The 10000-nt window shown below is 41.6% G+C and overlaps 1 protein-coding gene across 1 annotated transcript in view; it reads left to right on the top strand.

The window, feature by feature from the left end:
- LOC308286099 (E3 ubiquitin-protein ligase TRIM39-like) overlaps positions 1-8351 on the top strand; it is a gene marked incomplete at both ends in the record, with an annotated part of 21176 nt that extends 12825 nt beyond the window's left edge. Inside the window, one exon of the mRNA XM_080727057.1 lies at positions 8293-8351. Within this exon, the coding sequence (XP_080583183.1) occupies positions 8293-8351 (59 nt within the window). The remainder of the gene's footprint in view (positions 1-8292) is intronic.
- Positions 8352-10000: the final 1649 nt, after the last annotated feature.

Here is a 10000-nt window from a genome sequence, read left to right as displayed (position 1 = left end):
TGAAAGGTCAAGTTAACTAAAAACACGAATCCTACATAGACTGATGACAGTGCTGTCAAACAAGTCTATGAATCTATGAAATTGATGAAAATCTGCATCACACATTTATAAAATATATAGAGGGGGTCCCTGCTTCATCTCTCTCTCAGCTAAGGGGGTCCTTGGTCTGAAAACAGTGAAGACCCCTGCTGTATAGGGTTTATGTGGTTATCCCCCCTCGACACGCACACACGCACGCACGCACGCACCCACACACCCCCACACACACACACACACACACACACACACACACACACACACACACACACACACACACACACACAGACACACACACACACACACACACACACACACACACACACACACACACACACACACACACACACACACACACACACACACACACACACACCACGTGTACAGCTAATACCATCATTTATGTCATCAAAGCAATTCTTCACTGAATGGACCGTCCTTATCACTGCAGATGAGGCAGGCTGCCCGCTTTTATACATTTATTTTATTGAATGATGTTTCACGGACAATATAATAAGGTATAATGTGCAGTAATCTGGCCAACTTGATTGGCGGACAAAAATGCCAAGCCTGTTGTATATCTCCACGTGAAAGAATTATAAAATAAAAGAAGTGGGTCAGACTCAGATGCTGTACGGAAACCTTGTAAGTCCTAAAGTCCAAAACTAGGGGTCTTCAACGTTTTCAGGCCGAGGACCCCTTAGCTGTGAGAGACATGAAGCAGGGACCCCCTCTACATATCGTCGTTGTCGGGTGGAAACCTTGTATGTCCAAAACCGTTCGTTTGTATCATTTAAATAAATGAACTTAACTAGTGAAAACAGCTGATCTACAAGCACACAACGCCTCGCACCGCAAGGCGTTATATGCTTGTAGATCGGCTGTTTTCACTACTTTTGTGTGACGGCCTTGTCTGATGAAGCAGGGCTTTACTTCGCGAAAAAACGTACACATTTGAAACTTGGAGATACAAGGTTTCTGCCCGACAGCGACGATATTGTATAAATGTGTGATACAGATTTGTATTGATCTCATAGATAGATTCATAAACTTGTTTGACAGCACTGTCATTAGTCGGTTAGATTCGTGTTAATGTGTTTTTTTCAGACTTTTGACCACTTAAATCATTGTTACTTACTAAACTTGACCTTTCACTTTGTACTTTTTACCTCTAAACTGAAACTATATTTGCCGAAAATAGCCGACTTACAAGCTCTCAACACCTCGCAAAGTGAGGCGTTGAGAGCTTTTTGTTGCTTTATTAGACTTATTTTATGCTTTAACCACTGCGAGCTTGTAGATCTGCTATTTGGAAAATGCTAATCTGTGAATACCGGTATATATATTTCCAAGCAAACTTTTGCAACTCAAATATTTGCTTCTGGGTGGTCCCTGGAACAACATATTTTGGGATGGCGGGGTCTTTGACCAAATGCATGTAATTTTGGGGGTCCTTGACATGAAAAGGTTTGAGAACCACTGATTTAGAATAAGGGTTTTAGAAGACATTTTATAGAATCGTGTCAAAATATTCAAAAGACTTAGTTTAGCACATGACAAATTCAAAAATAGCAGATCTACAGGCTCACAGGCTCACCGAGTGCCGCGCTGCGAGCTTGTAGATCTGCTATTTTTCGATAGTTAAAGCAGAAATATGGAGATACAAGGTTTCTGCCCGACGGTAAAGATACCCAATCGCCACCACTGCTCCCCCCCTCCGCATGCCCCTCTGTTCTCTAAGATTTAATACGTTTTGCTGGCTATTGACGAAACGTAATATGATCATCAGAAAATTCTACACGGAGCAAACGTCGGTGAAATCTCATTACGGGCTCGTGTTTCGCCTTGCCCTCCTCCCTCCCTCCCTGCTGTCCCGTCCCGTCCTCCCCCCCAGTCCCCCCTCCCCTCTCCTCCCCTCCCCCCACTCACAGGAACACGGAGGAGGCAAAAGGGTAATGCCAATAAGAATGAGATAAATTGGACGACATGAAGGGAATGGGGGGGAAAAATCCATTCGTCCATTAACTCAGAGAAGGATTTTTTTTGCGTGTGTTTCTTGTTGGTTTTATGTTTTTTTTTTTTTTTATCAGACAACTGTGTGTGTGTGTGTGTGTGTGTGCGTGTGTGTGTGTGTGTGTGCATCTGCGTGTGTGTGTGTGTGTTTAGGGGTCATTATCCATATCGTCGTTGTCGGGTGGAAACCTTGTATGTCCAAAACCGTTTGTTTTGTATGTATCATTTTTAAAATGATTATGCTAGTGAAAACAGCCGATCTACAAGCACACAACGCCTCGCATCGCGAGGCGTTGTGTGCTTGTAGATCTGCTGTTTTCACTACTTCTGTGCTATGGCCTTGTATGATGAAGCAGGGCTTTGCTTTGCGAAAAATTTACACATTTGAAACTTGGAGATACGAGGTTTCTGACCGACAGTGACGATAATATGCTACAGTGCTGGACCTAATTTCTCCTGTCCCTGTTCTCGCCTGACTACGTTCTGTCAATCCCCCCCTCCCTGCCCCCCCCCCCCCCCCCCCCCTGTCCTTTTAAAAGATCAAACGCACCTGACCTGGTGACCCGGAGGCCCACGCTACATTAAGCATAGGTCTGTGTTGGTATTTGATCTAAAGCATGTACAGCCATAGTACTCTATATATGGACATGTTAACCTATGAGATACAATCAGCCTTTTCCCCTGCTACTATAGAGGTTGTGATGTTATGGAACACCAGGGGAGAACGGTAAACTATATGAGTACATTTACTTGAGTACTTAACCCATTGCTGCCATTTAGACCGGAGGCCGATTCTAAAAATGTCTTCCAAATCCTAACAGTTTTCTGAAAAATTATACGTGCAATATCAGTGGTTCTCAAACTTTTTCATGTCGAGTACCCCCAAAATGATATGTATTACCCCCACCTCAAAATATTTTGTCCCAGGGACCCCCAGAAGCAAAGATTTTAGTTAATGATGGTCGCCTTAAAAATGTATACCGGTATATTATTGAAAGATTTGCACAAATTTCACGATTTTTCAAAAATGGCATTTACAAGCTCGCAGCACAGCACGAAGTGACACACTATGAGCTTTTACCGTTGTTTCCTGTTGAGATTGGCACATTTTCTGGGGCAACCTGCCAAGATCACACATGTCACACAGGTCTTTTTTCTTTTTTACTCTCAAAAAAGCGGTGCATTTGAAACGACATTGCAGTGCACATCATGGGGTGATCACTGCTTATCGCCTGTGAATTGTTTTATTTAAATTTTTGTTTATTTTCTGTTTATTTCGTTGCTGTGTGAGGTCAGAAGACAATGTGAGTTAGAGGAAAAAACCAGGGTGAAATCTGCCAATCTCAACAAGAAACAACGGGTATATCTGCTGTTTTTGAATAGCCAATCCTTTCCCAGTCTTAAGTGTCTTCTTGAGGATCTACAGTATGTACTTTACTTGAGTGCTTGTATTTTCGGATGACTTTCACTCCACTACATTTCTAAGGCAAATATTGTATGTTGTATCGCGAGTCGCGACACATTGAAGCTTGTAGATATATGGCAATGTTTGACAAAGAGGTTTGGTGTAGAGGGAAAAAAGAGCGGACCAAGTACAGAGCCAAAGGTTTGTACACAAACAAATACACGTGATTAATTTACACATCACTTATGATAGTACTGTGTCAAGTCTGTGAAGCTATCTACGTAATCTTTAACACAATTTTATACAATCTACAGCAGAGGCAAACAAACAGAGTGCTGATCTATGGATATACCCACACTTTAAATGGTCACAAATTCCACATTGTACTGTATCTACACACAAAGGACAGCAACAAAACCATAAACCATATCATTCTCTCAACATGACATTGATAAAGCCCCAGCCCAGGTCTATACATTTCTCCGGACCAGGAGATAGGGTGGTTTTCTGAGTATCATCTAGCCAGTGTTTTGGTAATGTATATATGTGCTTCTATCTTTCTCTCCTCCAGTAAGACTCCCTCTGGGCGATAGCCACAAGTAAAGCCAGGCCGCAGCAGGCAAACAGAACACGGTAGGCCGAACATCAAACATGCCCGTCGTATATTACAGACATAAAAGTCATTATGCCTTCTGCGGAAATCGATAGTGCGGCTCTGGTCAAGATGAAGAGACCCCCTCTCGCTTTATTCAGGTCAGCTTACAAAGGGAACATCCAGGCCAAATGATATCATTTTTCTGTCATTAAGCAGACCCGGTCGATGGCCCTGTGTGTTTAAAGCTGAGGTATAATGTTACTTATGATGTCTGGTAATGAATGGCGTTGCCGTTTGGGGGGGATGCGTTCAACATTGATTGAACGTGTGTGCGTGCGTGTGTGTGTGCGCGCGTGTGTGCGTGTGTGTGTGTGTGTGTGTGTGTGTGTGTGTGTGTGTGTGTGTGTGTGTGTGTGTGTGTGTGTGTGTGTGTGTGTGTGTGTGTGTGTGTGTGTGTGTGTGTGTGTGTGTGTGTGTGTGTGTGTTTATTTTTTTATTGAATGGATCCCCATTAGCTGACGGCGAAGCGACAGCTAGTCTTGCTGGGGTTCATATACAAATATAAAAACACAAATGCATAATTACAATGAAATACAAGAATAACAAATGAACAAATACATAATTTCAATGCATAATATAAATTCAACAATGTAAGTTGAAGATCCCGGTCATGAGGTCAGCTGCAACATGTTTGTTATGTTTCTTTAAAGCATACTTAAAAGATAATTTGGTTTGCGTGAGATTAATGTGAGATGGTAACAAGTTCCAAAATGACATTGATCGATAAATAACTGTATGTTTGAGGAGATTGGTTCTTGTGTGTGTGTGTGTGTGTGTGTGTGTGTGTGTGTGTGTGTGTGTGTGTGTGTGTGTGTGTGTGTGTGTGTGTGTGTGTGTGGGGACTGGCTGGATCAGACAGTTTGTGAGCTCATACTGCTTGGCAAATCGTGGATTCAGAGCGGAGTGATCCGAGATCTGACGTGTGTCATGTTTTGGCATCTCGGCATCCTCTCGTTTGTGTCTAAAGCATAAACAAAAACGTTGTGCTCCCGTAATGGAGCCTCGGTCCGTATGTGCTCAGGACCCCCATAGGGGTCCCCATATTATTTTGGGGGGTCCCCAGATGTGTAGCTAAATGTTAACATTGTTTTGTCACTCAACAGTAAACAGACCAACATACAGTATAAGTGTATACGGGGTATCTGCACATTTCTAAAGTGACAATTTAAGGACCTTAGACCTTTTTAGTACCTCTGGTCAAACATGGGTCAAATTGTCAAATATTAGAGGCAGAAATTGTGAAAATAGCATTTACAAAACCAACTAAAACACACACAATCATAGAAATGTCCTAGTTTTCAGCTCTGTCGATTTAGTCCATACATAAGCCTATAGTGTTTCATACATAAGAATGGTATTTTGTGTGGATACGCCATCTTCAGTTTTTTTTTGCTATGCAGGTTTTAACTGTGAATACAAAAATACCCTGACAAATACCCCATTTTACCATAAAAAAAAGCATTAAAACAAATACAAACAAAACCAAAACTAAGCCTTTTCACAAAATAAAAACGAAACCAAAGAGATCCCAAAAAAAAGAAACAAAACTAGACGCCCCCAATAAAAACAAATTCAAACTGAAGAGAAATTGAAAACGTAAGTCAAAATGGTTCCAAAATAAAACCTAATGAAAAATGAAACAACCACAATCCCTAACATTGCCCCTCCCAAAGGACAACATTTCAGACCTTTTAGGCCCCTTCTCAAGACATGATGTACTGCAGCAAGGGTGGACAACAGATAGTCTTACAGTGCTTGAATTCAACAGTCCATGATTACATACAGTAATTATCTACAGCTGCGTTAGGGCTGTGTCCACGGCCGCATGTAACAGCTCATTGCCTTTGGCAGATTCAATAGAATGTAATCATCGCAGAACATCTGTAGTCCCGCACATTTAGGATCTATTTAACACTGGAGAGTAAACACCTTAGTGAGTTGTTACGAGTGATCATAGGCCAGAATCATACACAGTGAAATGCTCAGTGGTAATGTATCCATTTTTAAACTCACAAAACACACACACACACACACACACACACACACACACACACACACACACACACACACACACACACACACACACACACACACACACACACACACACACACTTTTTACGGGAAAATGAGAACCCCTCCACCCCCCAAAAAAAGGAAATAAGAACCAGTAAATCCAAAGGAAAGCAGTACTAATTCATGTCATATTTGAGGGGGATGGGGTTACCCATGGGGTCAGAATTAAGGCTGGGCGATAGCACTTCAAATCGATATCATGGTGATTTCAAAGGTTTGATTAATGGGGAAAACAAAGTAGATGGTGGACACTGGTCGAAAAATAGACTAGAAAATGGAAATACAGACTGGTAGTTTGTCCGTTTGCGTTTTTAACAGTCCATATTCAAGGGGAATTTCACTGGACGGCATTGAGATCCAGGTCTTCGATCACTGGAACTGGTGTACAGTCAGTGTCTCAAGTTCAGTAATCCAATACAGGTTTCCTGTTTCAGAAAGGCTTCCTTTAAGTTGTCGTCTGGACATTATAAACTCGGTGAACCACAGTACAATAGATAAAGATTGGTGTGATTTAACACAGAACTGATAGAACTGCATGCAATGAAATATTACAGGTGCAGATATAAATGGTTGTGAAATGCTTTTGTGCGGGTCACATCGTTACATGTAGCGTTTGGAGGACATTTAGTTCATTAAAAAGTAAAAAAAGAAAATTATCTGGAGACGGTTAACTCCCTTTTTGAACAAGAGCTCTTTCATAGAACAGCTACTCTTTCATTGTTCAAGGTCACTTCGATACAGAGAAAAACAGGTGTTTGGTCTTGTGTTTAAGCCAGTTTTTTACATGAAATGAGCTGTTTCTGCAACCTTAGACTGCTTGGAAAAGATGATATAACATATAATATATATATATATATATATATATATATATATATATATATATATATATATATATATATATTCTGGTACTGGTATTATCAAATAATGTCTGTGTAGGTGTAAAACCTTGCTCTCTTTTTGGTTCCTTAATATCATCACTGTCGGGAAACCTCGTATCTCCAAGTTTCAAATGTGTAAGTTTTTTTTGGTAAAGTAAAGCCCTGCTTCACCACACAAGACTGTCGCACAAAACTAGTGAAAATAGCAGATCTACAAGCACACAACGCCTCGCGATGCAAGATGTTGTGTGCTTGGTTTTGGACATACAAGGTTTCCACCCGACAACGACGATATTATTCATATGGTTTTAATGAGTACGTAAATCTAGAACTCGACACCCACGAACCACATAGGAGAAGATTCACTCTTAAACAATAAATCATTTAATCGCCTTGGGGAAATTCAGGTATCGTTGCAGCAATAGCAGTAAGTGTGAAGCACAGGATAGGTATTCTAGAGCGATAATAAGATAACATACAAATTAAATACATTTAGATTTAGACTTCTGATCATAGACATCTGCAATTGGTCTGACTGAGTTGTTATGCAATACATATTAGAATACATACAATCTATTGGCACTGACTACTGTATATTAATGGACATACTGACTATCAACTATATGAGACTGGATGTACAGTTTATCAACGCAATGCAGATAATGAGTATACTTTATAATCTATCAACATAATGAATGTACTGTATATGAATAGAGACTTGAATTTACGTAAGTGAGTTTCACAACAGTTATCCTCAACATGGCATCTGTCATGATTCTGTAGCACTTGTACATCCCACACACATAAGTCTAGAAGCTGCAATGCTTCAGTGATATTAACTCATAAGCCGTGAAATTGCAATAATGCAGGTTGAGTGTCTCCTTAAGATAGATGTAATATTGGGGAGCAGAGAAAGGGATTCCATACAGTTTGTTTGAGTATCTTATTAAAGGATTCTGTGGTGTTTGTCTTAAGACGAGGACTGTTTGTGTGGTACAATACTGGCTTGATTCCACTATTTCCTTCGGGAGTTGAGAAGAACCATCTTTTACTTTTTTTACTCCCACCACCTTCCTTCCAGAGGAGATCCGGGTGAAGTTTGATGCTGAGGATATGGCTGAAGATGCTGCAAATATCCACGCAGCCGAATACTGCGCCCGCCCCAGCGCGGTCCGGATCATATCTGGCTAATGCCTGAAGCCCAACCCCTGTGTTCCACACCTGCCATGCAGTCCTAGCAGGAATCGCCCCCGGCCGGGCCTCCAACGAGAAGCTGCTGTCCTCGCCCTAGCAAGGAAGGAAATCCCAGAAACATGAACTTCTAACTGCTTCTGATGAGCAGGTTGGTGTCTTGCATGGTTGCCTCGGCTGTGTGCGTGCGTGCGTGCGTGCGTGTGTGCGTGCATGCATGCGTGGTGAAAGTAATGCACATTGCAAATTGCTTTGGAGAAAGACACTATATAAATGCGGCATTTTCCATATATTAACCATTTATTACAGCTTTGCTGATACTACAATTTAAAATGTAGGCATTTAGCAGACGCTCTTAATCCAGAGCGATTTAAGCAAGGAGAGCACAAGGTAATACATCAAATGCATAGCAATAGTATAGGATGGTAGTTAAACCTACTGTACTACTGCTACTGCTTCAATACTGCTGCTTCTACTACAACTAGTACTATACTGTTATTGCTACTGCACTGCTACTATCACTACTATCACTATTACTATTACTACTACTGCTGCTACAGTATTCATCATATCGCGCTGTCAGGCAAAAACCTTGTATTTCCTATTCAATCTTTTCATCAATTCATTTGATGTTTTTTTCATGAAAGAATGCCCTATTTAGTACTTCGACATATGACTGCATTGTAGCAAAAAGAGCAAAAATAGACGATGCAACGCATTATGACCTTGTAGATCTGCTATTGTTGCTATCTCCGAAGAATTTTGAGAGGACGGGGGATGTCACATTAGAGGCCACGTTAGTGCTTAAGTCTGACTGTGGGTTTTATAAATATTTGAACATTGTGCCCATAATTACTACAGATTCTTCTGACCGTTCCCCGAAAACGAATGCTTTTTTTTGGACATACAAGGTTTCTGGCCCACGGCGATGATATCTATAGCGAGTTAGCGACACGACCCGTCTCTCTCTCTCTCTCTCTCTCTCTCTCTCTCTCTCTCTCTCTCTCTCTCTCTCTCTCTCTCTCCATCATGCTCTCCTCATGTGGTGTGATGGTGAAGGGAGAAGACAAAGCATGTGTGCCTCTCTCCTATTGTTGTGACTGAAATGGCCATGGCCCCTAAATACACACACGCACACACACACACACACACACACACACACACACACACACACACACACACACACACACACACACACACGCACACACCCCCACACACCCCCACAAACTCGTGGCTGGTGCATCGGCTACCAGAGAGGCCCATATCCGGCCTGCTTTCTTCATACAATGCCTCTATTGCTTCAATGGAACCGTGCACAGCGACAGAGGGAGAGAGAGAGAGAGGGAGAGAGAGAGAGAGAGAGAGAGAGATGGGGAGAGAGGGAAAGAGAGAGAGAGACAGAGAGAGGGAAATAGAATGACCTAGCAGTGTGACTATAGAGTCACACTCTCCTCTCTTGGAGCGTATCGTGAATTTAACCCACGTATCACTTGCTGCAGGGAGCTGAATCTGAATAGAATAGAATAGAGGGTAAAGGTATACGCATGCATAAAGTCAATGGCAAATCGAGAAAGCCAGACTGTTGTCTCCCACAATTTGCAAAGGTTAAGGTCAGATTAAAAATGTCCTTTGTCCATCAGTCGACTTTAAGGCTTAATCAGGAGTTTGGCCAGAGGTAGGCTAGGCGGTGGACATTGCTCTTGTCTGTATTATCCTTATGTATGTAATCCTTGTTTGTATATTATGTTT

Source organism: Nannobrachium achirus (assembly GCF_963921795.1).
Source record: "Nannobrachium achirus genome assembly, chromosome: 5".
Taxonomy (NCBI): domain Eukaryota; kingdom Metazoa; phylum Chordata; class Actinopteri; order Myctophiformes; family Myctophidae; genus Nannobrachium; species Nannobrachium achirus.
Note: the sequence above shows the minus strand (reverse complement) of the source record. Positions and strands in the feature narration are given on the sequence as shown.